Raw genomic sequence first — 15,755 nt, forward strand, 5'->3', positions numbered from 1 at the left:
AAAACAAAAACCAGATTGGATACTATAGTCTATAATCGCAGAAAAGTGAGAGAGAGATAAGAAGAAAAAAAAATCTGTAGCCTAATATGAGTATGACTTTAATATCCTCTTTCAGCTTCTTGCCTTCAAGGCCTCCTGATAAATTTCAAGATGCCACTGTTGGTTGTTATGCTATACCTCAGGATTTAATTTTCAGCCTGTTTTGTTTTTAAACGCTCTCCCTTCTCCACACCCCCTGTTCTGGCCTTTTCCCTATTAATAAACAGTTCAGGGCCAGCTGTGGCCCTTTTGCGCTGCCAGTTGGTTTTAAGTGGTGACTGTCTCTTGAAATGCTGAAAGGATCTGTGCGCATGCATGGTAGGACCCTCCAGTGGTAAGGGGTGGGGAGTGTCCACTCACTCAGGCACCCCCTCTAGTCACCGGAATGGAGGTGCGCAGACAGCTAGAGGCCAATGAACAGTTAAAAAACAAAAAAACAAAACAGAACAAAACTAAACCAAACACAAATATTGTCCACCTTTGCTCTGAGGTCCACAGGCGTTGATCTGTGGTGGGTCTGCTTGGTCTTGCCATTTGGTCTCGCCAAATTGTCAGCTCTGGCCCAGGAGATTCTAAAATACGAGATTTTTTTTTTAGTTCCATTACAAGTTCCACTAGCTGTAACCCTTGGAACTTTAAAAAGATTCCTAGATATGTGGTTCAGAGTTTCGGAGCTCTTCTCTGAACCCACTTCTCCTGGTATTCTGTGGTATTGCTTACGGAGATCTTCACTGCACCTCCACCCTATCCTCCATCAACTCCCACCCTCTCAATTACTTTTATTACCTTTTTACCCCTCAGAAATGTTTTCTGTCTCTGCCTCTTGGTCATTTGTTTGAGCCATTCTTTTGTTTCTTCATGTGAGCTAACACTGTTGTCTCCAGGGCATTATGGGGTTGCCCTATTTGTAAGAACAAACAGTACAGTTATTAGCCCCGGAGGGGAGAAATCTCTGGTGGACTCCCACAATTCACGGAGCGCACGGGGTGGTTGTGGAGGGGATGTGACAGCAGAGTGACTGGCCCTAGATGACATTCCTATTGGCCTCAGTGTTATCTATTTTCAGTCCACTCAATTGGGAAGTAGTTCATAGGGGCTCTGGAGGCATGTTTCAGTGTCTGCTAGGACCACAGGGAAGCTGTGGGATGGTGACTGCTTAAATGCTGCTCTGGTAACTCTAAGCAGATCCCACCTGAATCCAGGTACCAACGTAGCTCAGCTGGCCCCCAACTCACGCTGGCATGACTCCCAATCACGTGGCTCTGAACTCCTGGAAAGCAGGGTGATGAATGAGGGTGAGAACTGGCCACACCTCTGGTCACCAGGGGAGTGTGGGGAAAAAGAAAAATTCAGATCTTTTCCATCACCTTCGTGAATCTGCACTTCCAGGCCTCCTCTGCTTTCAAAGCAGCACACAAGATGGTAGAGCCAGGCCTGGCCAGCCATTCACCAGTGAGTCTCTTTTGCCATCCCTGCTCAGCCTCTCTTGCCACCAAGCACTCCATCCACCTAAGCTTTCTTCAGAAGTTCAGGGTGCCAGGACTATCATCTGTAGGTTTTATTTGATCTCTCATATCTTTGTCGAAGAGAGTTCAAAACAGTGCATCTGTCTAGTCCATCATTCTGCCTGGAACCTCCCAAACCACTATTCTCATTCATTTCAAACTTCTCCCAACAAACCAACCCTTGCTTAGTTTGGCCGAATTACTCAAGAGAACATGATTAAAATGATCTTTAAATGGAGTAGCTCTGGTTTCACAAATACACAGAAAGTGTGCCAAACCAGCAGTTTCTAGGCATCATTTCAAGGACTACCACCTTTGTTTCTCAGGACATCCTTCCACAAAAGCACCTAGTTCATGCACCTTGTTCAATTTCCCTGGAACAAGAGTACAGGACAACTTCAATAACTGCCCCACGAGGTGATTTCTGTTTGGTTTACCCAGAATGCAAAGTAATTGCTGAGTCCTTTTCCATTCCAGGCCTCTCGAAATTCAAAGACAGTCTCTGCAAGACTGGGCCCCACCACTGCCAGCTTAATTTTAAACGAACTTGCACAGAAAGAATCCGTTTCCTGAAGTCACAAACTGCCTTGGTTCTGGGTCTTCACACTTCAGTGCTCTCATCTGAAGATAGTGGTACAAATAAGTGGCTAACATACTCAGCTGCTAACTGAAAGGACAGAGACTTGAGTGCATCCAGAGGTGCCTTGGAAGATAGGCCCAATACCTCAGAAGAAAGGCCCAAGGGTCTCATTCTGAGAAGTCTCATCAGCCATTAAAGCCCTATGGAGCACAGCTCTACTCTGCAACTCATAGCATCACCGTAAGTCAGAACGGATTTAACAGCAATGGTTCGACCCTCACCTGGAGCCCCATCATCTCACTCTTTCATTTGGTCTGCAGGCCTTAGAGGACATCTTACCACCTTCTTTATGATTGCTGCGCCTAGACATCACCGTTTTTTAAAAACTCCTATAATTTCTATTGGTAGTGGTGGTGGTGGAGGCGGTCTGCCTTGGAGTTAGTTCTAACTCATAGCAACCCTGCATAGGGTTTCCGAGGCTGTAAATCTTTACGGGAGCAGAAAGCCTCATCTTACTCCTGCGCAATAGCTGGTAATTTCCAACTGCTGACCTTGAGATTCGCAGCCTGATTCGTAACCACTACGCTACCAGAGCTCTTTTTTCTATTGGTAAGGGTGTATAGTACTTATGATCCCCACTACTAACAGCAAACCCAAACCCAGTACTATCCAGTAGATTCCAACTCAGAGCAATCCTACAGGGCAGAGTTAGAACTGCTCCACGGGGTTTCCAAGGTTGGAAATTTTAACGGGAGTAGGTCTGAACTGCTGACTTTGGCATTAGCAACCCAATGCTTAATTAACCCTTTGTGCCACCAGGGGCCCTAATACTAACACAGTGTCTTCCAGACAGCAGATGCCCAAATAATGTCTGAAAAATAAATGAGCCAGTAAACAAGGGCTTGCATTTATTACTATTTTCTTCAACAGTTGTGAATAAGCCAAGCAAATCCAAGTATGTATGTTTAGTTTTACAGAACGGATTACAAATGATAAATGCGTAATTTTTTACATTCCTTTTTCCCCCCTCTTTTAGTGTTGAGTTCGTTGACATTTTGAAGGAAATCGTATTCCAATTTTGTATCATCTTGCTTCCAGATTATAAAATGAGATAGAAGGTTTCCCAATTTGATTTGAAATGTAACTGTTATGGCTTGAATCGAATCGTGTCCCCCGAAAAAATTTACATTCAAGCCCTAATCCCTGTTCCTATAAACATGACCCAGTTTGGAAATAGTTTCTTTTCTTATGTTGATGGTGACTTATTCTGAATGTTGTAGTTAAGTGCTATCTACTCCATTGCTATACTAACTATCCTAACTATAGTTGCTATACTAACCCAAGGAGTGGCTAGTGGGTTGGACCCACTGACCTTGTGGTTAGCAGTATCTTATAAAAAGAGAACAAGATAGAGACACACCACACACAAGGGGGGGGCAGGGGGAGGAGCATTTGAAGATCCATCCAACCACCATAGAAAACCAAAGAATACCTACAAGGAAGGACCCACCCCAAGGGTCAATGTTCTGAATTAAACTTCAAACCTCCAAAACTGTGAAAGAATACATTTCTGATCTTTAAAGCATTTTGGTATTCTTGCTATGGTAGCAGTAGCAAATTGAGAAAACAGATTTGACTCTTAAGGTGGATAAACAGCCATAAATGTGACTAAAGTCATTCATGAATATAAATCAGAAATTTAGATTTCAATTAAACCTGGTATTCGAAGAAACAGCATCTGTCTATGGTCAACTGATTTCTGGCAAGGGTGTTAAGTCCATTCAATGGGGAAGAAAGAATCTTTTCCGTGGTCCTCCACTACTCAGAACATTGATTACAACCCCTTCAAAAAAAGAGTGAAAATTTTGCCTCAGTCTTGACTTGGGGGCAGGAGAGGCTACTGACACATAGCAGTGGTACTATCTGCAGGGGCAATTCTAACTTGAGCTTTCTCTTCCTCATCTCTCAATGACTCCTCATACTCGGATGAGACAGGACTGGACTCATTCCCTTCGACCATGGTCAAAAATTCTAGAACCTCTTTCTTGCTGGTTTCTGCATGGGCTCTTGGGCCCCATAGGAATTCATAGCAGGCAGGATCACTATAGGGCACCTGCCGATACTCCAGGTACATTTCCTGCACCCACTCTCTGGTGAGGAGTTGCCTGGGCTCCCCATAGATGAAGTGCTCCCTCCCATCATAAAGGTTCAGCAAATTAAGGAATGACCACATCTCCTCCTCAGTGACACAGTTGCCCTTCAGGATGATGAAACCCAGGACAAGTATCAAGAGGCCATTTTTGGGCACTCTCTGGGCATCACTCGGCATAGCATCATAGGTAAGATCCAGCGAGTTAAAAAAGGCATAGGAGTGGATGGTAGGATCCACCTCTCTCATGTCAATGCCAAACACTATCTTTATACAGTTAGAAGCCCTCTGGAAGATCACAGGGAACTGACTCTTGTTATCTGTTATCACGTTAAGCATTTCTGCTTTTGTGAGGGACTGTCTCATTTGATATTTGTACAGCAGGAACTGCACCAAATCGGTCACTTTCTCGTCTAGTGGCTTTCTGGCCAAGTACCCAGTGCTTGTTGAGGCCTGCAAGGTGCTCGGACCTGCTTCCCATTCTGAGGTGCTCAAGTCCTCACCTAAAGTGTTCAATGAGGGGACACTGAAGGATCTCTGAGGACTCTGAGGAGGACTGGCTGTTCCAGCCACAGGCACCTCTACCTCATCCTGGGTGTCCACGGTCAAAGGAGAGGAGGCGGAGGAGGTCGAGGGGTAGGAGAAGTGGAAGGAGCAAGATGAAGAGGAGACAGAGGAAGAAATGGAGGGAGAGGAGGACTCGGAATACGTGAATGAAGAAGATAAGGGGGGGGAAGGTGGAACAGGCAAGGAAGAAAAGGATAAGGAAGACAGAAAGGAGAACATTAAGGGGGAAGAGGAAGATGAGGACTCCTCCTCCTCAGCTGACGAAAGCTGTGCATCAATTTGGGCCTGAACGTCATGTTCAAGGTTGTAACGTTGACGCTTTGGAGAGAGAGGCATGATGACTCTTGGTGGGAACAGCAGACAGGTGTGTGGGCAGGACGGTGAGCAATGAAGACCCACAGGCCTAGGGGAAAGAGGGACAATGTAAGCAGTCTTAGCTGAGAAACTCAACCTTCACAGCTGGTATGGACTGATTGTTGTTCTTCTTGTTAAGTGCCGTCCACTTGGTTTCGGCTCATAGCGACTCTGTATAGGGTTTCCAAGGAGCAGCTAATGATTTTGAACCACCAACCTTGTGGTTCAAGCCGACCTTGTAGTCCAGTGCTTTATCTCACAGCACCAATAAATCTAATCACTTTTGTGTGATATAAACAGTCGTAAAGACATGGGGTCGCTATGAGTCGGTTCCGACTCGATGGCACCTGACAACAACAAGACATGGCGACAAGCAAGCACAAACTGGGGTGAGGTGAAGTCACATGAAAATCACCATGGAACATGCTCCCAGAGCCCACAAAGAGAACCTTCCTCTAGAGCCAGGGCCCCGAATGTAGACTCTGAGCTTCCTGAACTGTGAGAAGATACACTTCTCTTCTTAAAATACTTGTGGTATTTCTGTTACAGCAGCATCAGAAAATTAAGACAGTGTCTCTGACAAAGGGTGACTTACAGATCTTCTTTCTCTTAAAGGGGTGCTCTAAAGCCTCACATGTCCTGTGTGACAGTCTGAGTCAGGCTTTCTTTAAGAATCTAAAGGAAGAAGGGAGATTGTGCTTGCAGTCTGCCAGCACAACCTGAAGCTTCCAGGGCTGATTGGTAGGACTAGTAGACGATCCCCTCTATTCTGGAGTGCGTGTGGGGTCTTGGGAAACATTCAGGATCCTTACATTGCCCTGGACAGTGCCTGGGGCTCCTCCACTCTGCTGATCAGAAGAACTCTTATTGCCTCAGATTAATGCCTTCACTTCCTGCTCCCTTGGGCCCCTGTGAGAAGACTTGAGGGGCACTGCTGGACCTCCCAGCAATGGCAAGAGGAATAGGTCCAGACTATGTGAGGTCCCCACAATTTGGGTCCTCAGCTATCCCCCTACTCCCTACATGGACCTAGATCCTTCCTTATGCTGACCTGAGAATAAACTTTCAGAACAAAAACACCCTTCTGAGACCAAAGTAGAGAAGTAAGGGAGTGCCACATTTGGCCACATCTGCTTAGGGGCTCCAGAGGAGACTACAGTGGCTGGCTGAACTCTGTGGGGTACCATTTGTCCTGAAATGGGACGGTCTTCTAGCTTCTCACATTGATTCTTTGCAGGGTCTGGAACTTTTTCTCTGCTAACCTGAGTTAGAGCCCATCAGAGCAAGGCCCTCACCTCTGAGACAACCAAGAAGGAAGGCTGTTCTTGTTAAGTGCCATTGAGTTACTTCTGACTCTTAACGCCCTGTATAGGGTTTCCAAGGAATGACTGGTGGGTTTGAACTGCCAACCTTGCTGTTCAAACCAACCTAGTGATCTATTGCTTATCCTACAGTGCCACGCCAGGATTCCAAGAAGGAAGGTTGTTGTTGTTGTTATGTGCCGTGGAGTCAGTTCCAACTCATACCAACCCTGTGCAAGGTTTCCGAGGCTGTAAATCTGTATAGGAGCAGAAAGCCTCATCTTTCACCCACGGAACAGCTGGTAGTTTCGAACTGCTGACCTTGCGGTTCACAGCCCGATTCGTAACTCCTACGCTTAGGACATACCATATCTGGCCATTGTGCCCCAGGGTCTCCCAGGACAGACAGCAGAAATTGGACTGATATTTCTGTGATTGAGGATACCCTAATTATTATTTCAGGGTATTCATCTTGATTCCTGGTAGAACCTGTGCCACCCTCCTGCTGATCTGACTGCTCCTTTTCTCAGACCAAAGTTTAATGTCCCAGACACACCTGTCCTACACCATCCAAGGTAGACATGAAGGACACTACATCCAGTCACCCCTCCCTGGGTCCTACCAAGAATGAGAAAAGGAGATCACAGATTCTCTTGGGTTCTTTTCTGGAGGGGGGACGTTTCATCCTCACCAGAGTTCTTACCTAGACTCCTTCCAGAGCCTGAATCTTCTTCTTCCTCTGTGACCTTCTCTCACCACCTCAGGTCAAAGCACTCTCCTGAAATTCTGAGATAAAAGTAAAGGGAGGTCACATTCAGCCACCTCTACCAAGTGCTGACAGCAGGGACAGGGCCTTGTCTGTTCTTGGCCAGGGGTATTGTCAGGGTATTCATTTTCATTCCTGGCAGGGCCTGGGCCCAACCCCTCAGCTGACCTAATATTGACCTCTAAGACCACAACTTCATGTACCTGAGACAACCACCACCACTTTGTGACTAAGAGAAGGGGGTACAGCATCTAGTCACCTTTGCCTGGCTCTTCCTAGGGCTGAAAGCAGGGAAAGGCAGAGTTTCTGTGGAACTCCATTTGTCTGAGGTCAGGGGATACCCTCATTCCTCCCTCAGGGTCCTTATCTTAACCCCTGATAGGTTCTGGTTATCTTCTGTCTGCTGGCCTGATGTTGTTCCCTTACACCTAGGACATGACCTACCTGGAACACGAAACAAACAAAAGTCAATGGGTGCCACATTCTATCACCCATTCCCAGGGTCTGCAGCAAGGGCAGGGCCCTGTCTGTTTTGGGATGACAAGTACCCTCAGTCCTCCCTCAGAATATTTACCTTTATTCCTGCCAGAGCCTGACTCACCCTCTGTTGACTTATTACCTTCCTCCTCAAACCAAGCAATTACCTCCTTAAGATACTCTACTCCCTGCCTACTAAGGCAGAAATGAAACCTCACCTCATCCACCTGTCCATATTCAGGCCCTCTCGGGACTGAGAACAAGGACCAAGTTTGACTCTGTGGAGTTCCCTCTTTTCTTGGGTGAGGGCTACATTTAGTCCTCACTTAGGGTCATTACCCAGACTGCTGCCAGAGCCTGGCACTCTTCCCTCTGATCTGCTGTGGCCACTGAGATCAAGGCCTTCACCTCCCTGAGCCTCTTGAGACAAAAGTGAAGTGATGCCACACCTAGCCACCCCTCCCCCCACAGGTCTCCTAGATCAGATTCAGGCTCTAGAACTCTGGGGGGAGGGGTTCCCCCAGTCTTCACTATTGACAGGGTCTGGGGCCTTGTTTCTCTACTGAACTGACTTTGCCCCCTAAGACTAAGGCCCTCATCTCCCTGAGATATGCAAACCATCCTGTCAAAGCAGAAGGGAGGGCTCACCGCATCTGGCCAACCCTGCCCTGGCAGTTCCAGGTCTGAGAACAGTGGACAGTTGGACCCTGTGGGGTCATTTCTTTTGTGGGATGAATAAAAATTTCAGTCCTCACCAGTGGTTCTTAACTTGGTCCTAGCAGACTCCTCCCTCTGCTCACCTGACATCATCTACTTAGAGTGAGGTCTTCACCTCCTTGAGACTCCATGACAAAAAATGAAAACCCTAAAACCAGACTCACTGCCATCAAGTCGATTCTGACTCACAGCTACCCCTAGGCTTTCCGAGACTATAAATCTTTCTAGAAGCAGGCTGATTCACCTTTCTCCTGTGGAGCTGCTGGCAGGTTTGAACTGACAACCTCATAATTAGCAATCCAAGGCTTAACCCACTATGCCACCAGGGCTCCTTTAAAACAAAAATGAAGAGATGGCAAATCCACTATCCTGCCCGGGATCTCCTAGAGTTGACAAAAGATGCTGGGCAGTATCTGTTCTGGAATGAAAGGCACCCTCATACTCCTTCACACCTGGCATGGCCTCTCCTCAGACCATTTTCTAGGGTCCTGACACAAAGTAAAGAGGCCCTCCAAAAGTAAAGGGACAAGTACCAAGGTGATAAGTACAATCAGTCCTACCTCTGAGAATTCATCTTTAGTCCTGCCTGGGCCTACCCCACCCTCTGCTGCCTTGGCTTGCCCTTTCTGACCAAGACCTCACTACTCTGCCTGGCGTTTCCCAGGACTCCCAGTAGGGGCTTGGCCACATCTCTTCTGGGGTAGAATGTACCTTCAATCTTCCCTCAGAGTGGTCATCTTCAATCCTGGCATGGTCTGGGCTGCCCCAGTGTTTACCTGATGTGACCCTTGCAGACCAAGGTCTCATGTCCAAGATCCCTCCCCACCCCATGCATGCGGGATGTCAAGTGAAGTCACAGGGCTGAGAACAGGGGCAGCTAAACTCTTTAGGGTCCCTTCTTTTCTGGGCGGACAGTACCCTCAGACCTTACCTTGATTCGCGATTAAGCACAGGCTTTTCTCTCGGCTGATCTGATGAGCCCTCTCACTGACCTGTCGTCACCTGAATCCCCAAAGACAAAAGTGAGGAGGCGTCACATCCCTATTCTCCCAGGGGACAGTCCCTCAGTGCTCTCCAGCAGGGCCTAGACTCCTTTCTCTGCTACACTATGGCATTCTCACATCTGGAGTCAGGAAAGGAAGCTATGCAGGGACCAAACCTTGAGCCCTTCCAGGGTTGACAGGGAGGGTCCCCTCAAATAGCAATTGATCTGCTCAGCAGATCAACCCTCACCTCCCTCAGACGTGCATGGCGCCATGAAAGTCAGGAGAGGGCATGGCGCGAGCGACCATGAGGTATGAGGAGAGAGGAGCAATGCAGAAGGGGGTAAAGGAGAGGGAAGCAGCCTGGGGAGGGGGGGGATGGGGTGGCACACCTGAAGGCGGCGCTAAGTGGTGGGAGCCACTTGCTGTGGTGCAGGACATGTTCCCTGTCAATTCCTCCCTTTGCCCCCTGGCAAGGCTTGGAGCCGCCCCATCCCCACCCCTTACCCCCCACCCCCACTAACCAGACTGCTAACCTTCCACCCCCACTGCCCCACTCAAGACGAAGCCACACTCCTTCAGACTCCCAAGGAACCAATCAGGAAATACTAAAGGCGGGGATTCTGCCTGGGGCTTCCCAGGGCGGTTGGCAGGGGCAGGGCGGGGCAGGGCTAGGGCAGCATGGAGGAGGAGGCGCCCACACCACACGGTGGGTGGGAGAGCGGAAGGAGCAGCAACAGGGTGAGGGGGAAATGCGGGGGCACCAAGTGGAGGGCGTGTCTACCCACGATGGAGGACCTCTGCCCTCCCTCCCCATCCGGGTCCTCACCTTGCCACATGGTAGGACCTGGACCCCTTCCTCTGCTGAACCCAACCCAAGCCCCCTCAGAGGAAGCCACCCATCCCTCAGACTGGCAAAAAGCAAGTCATAAAATGATACCTACAGGGACCCTGCTGGGGCGGAGCTCTGAACCCTCTCTCAGGAGTGCGGGGGTCACCCACAGTTCTCCTCAAGGTATATGAGGGGGCTTCAAGAATTGGTGGAAAACTGGAATTAAAAGACAAAGGAATTTTTCCACCAACTTTTGAAGTCTTTTTGTATTTACTCCTGGAAGGGCTACATTCCCGTGTTTCTACGACCCTCAGCCCAAAGCCCCCACCGGAGAACCCAGAGAAGAGCGGGCAGTGCTTGAGTGTCCTGCCCAAAGCCCCCCCCCCCAAGCTTCTATGGGGTCCCCTTTGGGTGGAAGGATTTGTGAGGATTAGCTGGTAGGTTTGAACCACCGACCGTGAGGTTAGCAGTCCAGGGTTTATTCTACGGCGACTCTAGAGACCACACCAGGGCAATAAGGGTCCTCCCCTTGTCTCCTGGCGAAACCTGGATCCTCTCTCTACTGACCCAACTCCAGCCCCCGCAAAGAAAGCCATATGTCCTTCATATGCCCAAGACGCCAAGTCAGAAAACACCATAGCCAAAGAGCCTGTGGCTCTTGGCTAGAAAGGTATCCCCAATCCTTCTCAACATACCACACTCGCTCCTGAAACGGCCGCCACCTCCACGCTTCTGCTGATCTGAGACTGCGTGCCCCGGCTGAATGCACGCGTTTCTCGTGATCTCGGAAAAGGAAGTGGGGGTGGTGCCTCTGAGTGTTCTGCCCCAACCTTCTAAACGATTCAGGATTGGATTTTGTGGAGACCCCGTCCGGGTGGGAGGTTACCTCAGTCCGCCATTATGTATCTATCCTGGATCTCATTCAGGAAGAGCTTGGAACTTCTGTGATGACCTGAGTCCCATCTTCCGTGGATGATGCCCTACCTCCCTCAGGCAATACTACATAAGGGAATTAATTGCGCAAGAGGCTACATACAGTACGGTACGGCTGAGGTCCATATCTAGTATTACGGACCCCCCCAGACGTTGCCTAGGACACTGCCATCTCTGGATCTGAGTCCAGCTCTCTTATACCAAAGCCCTCACTGGCCTGAGATCCCTATCAAGGGGAGTTAGCCCCCATCACATCTGGCTACTTACTGTGCTTCAGGGCTTCCCTGTATGGGCCTGTATCCTTGTACCTCGTATGGGAAAACCTCTTGAACTTTGCTCTGTGTCCTAACCCTAGTCCCCTCCCTCTGTGGATCTAAGTGGCCTGAGAAAATGAGGTGAATAATTTCCCTTTCTTTTTCTATGCTTTGGAAGAGTTCACATAAGATAGTGATTCGTTTTCCATGTGCATTAATAAAATCGGCAATCAGAAATGCCGTATCCTGGCAAGGGTAGCTTGAGATTTGAATATAATTCCGCTTGCAATATTAGATTAAGCACTGGAATGCGCCCACTGGTCACTCCGTGGGGGAAAGATGAGGCTTTCTGCTTCAGCAAAGATTTACAGCTTCAGAAATCCTATACAGGGTTACTATATGTAGAAATTGACTCAAAAGCACTTAGCAGCAACTACTTTATTATGAACCAACTAGGTCTTTTTCTGTTTTCTTTTCTTAAAAGTGGACCATTCCCCATTTAGGATTTCTAATTTAATGGTATGATATTTGAAATGATAGCTCTTTATTACATACATTTTCAAATATAAATACGAGCTGAGAAAATAGTATAAATAATTCAATCTAACTGACAGCATCAAGATACATCAATACACGATCAACCTGGTTTTAACTATGCCCCTACCACCCTCTCAGAGCTGCCACTGGAATACCGTGAAGCAAGTCCAAGCCATCATAACACTGTTTCTTTAAATATTTCAGTCTGCATCTCTTGTTATAAAAGGCTCCTCTATAAAGCATAAAACCCAATATAATTATTATTCCTAAAATTTGTAAATAAGTTATTAATATAAAATATCCAGTTATTTTGCACATTTACCTAATGGCCTTCTATGTTTTAAATTTTTTATTTCACTTGAGTTGGTATCCAATATTGGTATCACAGACTGTAATGTTTTTTATGTTCCTTGAATCAACTGTAAACTACAGGTTACTTCCACATCCCTCCCCCCATTTTTTTCCTTGCAATAGTTTGGTGGTGTTACTGGGAGGGGGACAAGGTTTTATGTTCTGTAGCGTACCTCACTACCACTCTTCTGTCAGTCCACCATTCGGCTGTCACTTTGTCATACTGTGGTAGCTTGTAAGTTGCTGTGATGCTGGAAGCTATGCCATGGCTATTTTAAATACCAGCAGGGTCACGCATGGTGGACAGGTTTCGGCTGAGCTTCCTTAAAGACAAATATAAACTAGTCACTGGAAACCTTGTGTATAGCAGTGGAACACTGTCAGCACCAGAATATTGAAGCATGATGAACACCACCACAATATTGTCAGATATAGTGCCACAAGATGAGCCCCTCAGGTTGGAAGGCACTCCAGATATGACTGGGGAGGAGCTGCCTCCTCAAAGACTTGCATTGGGCAGATCTACTGCACAAGACCTTTTTAAAGTGTTGAAGAGCAAAGATGTCAGTTTGAGGACTAAGGAGTGCCTGACCCAGCCATGGTATTTTCAATAACCTCACATGTGTATGAAAGATGACCAGTGGATAAGGAAGACCATAGAAGAATTAATGCATTTGAGGTATGGTGTGGGAGGAGAAATTTTTAAGTACCAAAGACTGCCAAAAGAACAAACAAACCTGTTTTGGAAGTATAGCCAGAATGCTCCTTAGAAGCCAGGATGGCCAGACTTCATCTCTCATACTTCGGACATATTGTCAGGAGGGACCAGTCCCTGGAGAAGTATATTATGTTTGATAAAATGGAGGGTCGGAGAAAAAGAAGAAGACCCCAATCAGGTGGATTGGCACAGTGGCAGCAGCAATGGGTTCAAACATAGCAACGATTGTGAGGTTGGCACAGGACAGGGCAGTGTTTCATTCTGTTGTGCATAGGGCTGCTATGAGTCAGTACTGACTTGATGGCACCTAACAACAGAAAAAGTCCCTGAGTGGTGGTTGTTGTTACCAAACATGATGTCCTTCTCCAGCGACCAGTCCCTCCTGACAATACGTCCGAAGTATGAGAGATGAAGTTTGGCCATCCTGGCCTCCAAGGAGCACTCTGGCTGCACTTCTTCCAACACAGATCTGTTGGTTCTTTTGGCAGCCCATGGCACTTTCAATATTCTCCTCCAACACCGTAACTCAAAAGCATCAATTCTTCTACGATCTTCCTTATTCACTGTCCAGCTTTCGCATACATATGAGGTTATTAAAAATACCATGGCTTGGGTCAGGCGCACCTTAGTCCTCAAGCTGACATCTTTATTCTTCAACACTTTTTTTTCCCAAGACTTGAACTTTAGTATGTGCTTTGTTCATCATGACACTACATGACAGCACTACATGATGCTACTACACTGCCTTTCACAAGTACGAGATTACTCAAATCTCACGAGACTTTGATTGTATTATACCAGCAGAGAAAAGGGAATTATATTTATGTCGACTATTGTGTGTTCTTCATGTGATACTGTTTTTATATTTTTAAAGTTTTTATTGTGAATGATGTGTTAGTTTACATGGGTGAACATTATCTTTACATTCATCCTATCATATTTTGTTTCATTGCAATGATCACAATCCCCTGCATGTATCATCAAACAATCAAAGGGTACACCCCACATACCTGGTCCCCCCCAACACCCGGCCACCAGCCCACAGCCCTTCTCCCTCCCTGAGTCCAGAGTCCCCACCCCAGCTGCTTCTTCTGTCCATATTAATTGTCTCTTCCTCAATCCCTAGTGTCACTGCCTCTCTGGACAGGGTCTCACACTTCACTTTTCTCCATTGATGGTTCCAGGGATCTCAGCTCCTGGACTGCAAAATCAGCCACTCTCCTCCTTTTGTTACCAAACATTTACATTTACCTTTCCAACACTCACTGTCAGACCTGATAGCAATCATTCACTATTGAACCACAAGAGTCCTATCCCCCTCACCTTTTATCAACCCCATCCAGACAGGTTGGAAACAACTCAGTGGAGATTCTACCTTTCCCTGTGTCCTCTGGAGCTAGGTTCCCTATTAAAAGCTTGTAAGGCAGTCACTTCTTGCCTCTGCATTCCCCCCATTTTGGGTAGCCAGTGTCTAAGTTCCCCATCCCTATAGACCCTGTGAACCAAGGGGATAGGAATGATCCTCAATGTAGAGATTTGTCCGCTCCTTTGTCATACTGCATCTATAAGCATAGGTCAAGTTCATCCACTTGGGTGGGTTACTCTCTCTTTTTTTTATTGTTCCTCCTCTTTCTTCCTCTAGTCATGTTCTGATCATCCAGCCATTGATGCCAGGTCAAATGGGTACTATCTGCAAGTGTGGGTGTTCTTGTGCATCTCTCCTCACTTCATATCAGCTGGATGTTTCACACTCCGTTCTAGTCCTCTGGGGCCATGTAGCTGCCCCCGGGCCCAGGAGTCTCCAGGTCTCATCATACTGCTGGTTAACCAGGTCGCCATCCAGGTTAACAGAAGTCTATTGAATGTGGTCGGACTTAGCTCACAACTTCATTGCTGTTCTTCCCTCACTTCCCCTAACGGTAACCAATGTGGTCAGCAGCAGGCCACATGCCTGCTAGTGTATTCCAAATGAGTTTCAGTCTTGGAAGGGGGTTTGCCTTGAGGGGACCTGACCACTTGCCTTCATGGCTCCCTGGGGAACAACTTGCTTGTTCTTCTAGTAGTCTATTGGACTGCTGTTATTGTTTTTAATTTTTTCCTGCTGGTCTTTCTTTCAAGAAGTATCTGTTTTTCTAGCTGCTCCAGACTGGTCTGCTTGTCTTTTCAAGTGGAAATGTCTTACCTTAGAAGACTGAATGGAGATCAGGATTCCACCTATGTTCTTGTGCAATGCAAAGGCTCTGCTGAGAGCCTCCTTCACTGGACAAGTTCTAGCCCCATTTTAGGTATTCCAGTCAGTTATAGACTTATAACATCTAGTGATGTTTCTCTCTCCTTCAAGTATCTCTCCCCTTCAAGTATCTATTTTACAAAAGTAGGCAATGGAAACCAAGATTCAAAAGACAGCCAAGCATCTTTACATCATTTCCCCACTTTTATCCATTCATACCATGCCTCAATCTTTGTATCCACGAACCCTGTTGTTCCATGGTTGTGCTTACATCATTATTTACCTCTATCCTATTTAGCCCCAGTAAACCTGCCTAGGTATTCTCCCACCTGCCTTGTTTTTCCTTGCCCATTCCCCTTCTAGTGTGTGAACCCCCCAACCCCAGCACCCAAAATATCCTATGTCTATTCTATACTCTGTGTTCCACTATCTTGTGCCTATTCCCTACTCTGTGCTCCACTT

General features: G+C 47.1%; 1 protein-coding gene across 1 annotated transcript; it reads right to left on the reverse strand.

The window, feature by feature from the left end:
- Nucleotides 1-4,021: 4,021 nt before the first annotated feature.
- LOC102818861 (melanoma-associated antigen 10-like) lies at nucleotides 4,022-5,176 on the reverse strand. Its single transcript, XM_006874978.1, has one exon. The coding sequence runs from the start codon at nucleotides 5,174-5,176 to the stop codon at nucleotides 4,022-4,024; it is 1,155 nt and encodes a 384-aa protein (XP_006875040.1).
- Nucleotides 5,177-15,755: the final 10,579 nt, after the last annotated feature.

Source organism: Chrysochloris asiatica, unplaced genomic scaffold, assembly GCF_000296735.1.
Source record: "Chrysochloris asiatica unplaced genomic scaffold, ChrAsi1.0 scaffold00308, whole genome shotgun sequence".
Taxonomy (NCBI): domain Eukaryota; kingdom Metazoa; phylum Chordata; class Mammalia; order Afrosoricida; family Chrysochloridae; genus Chrysochloris; species Chrysochloris asiatica.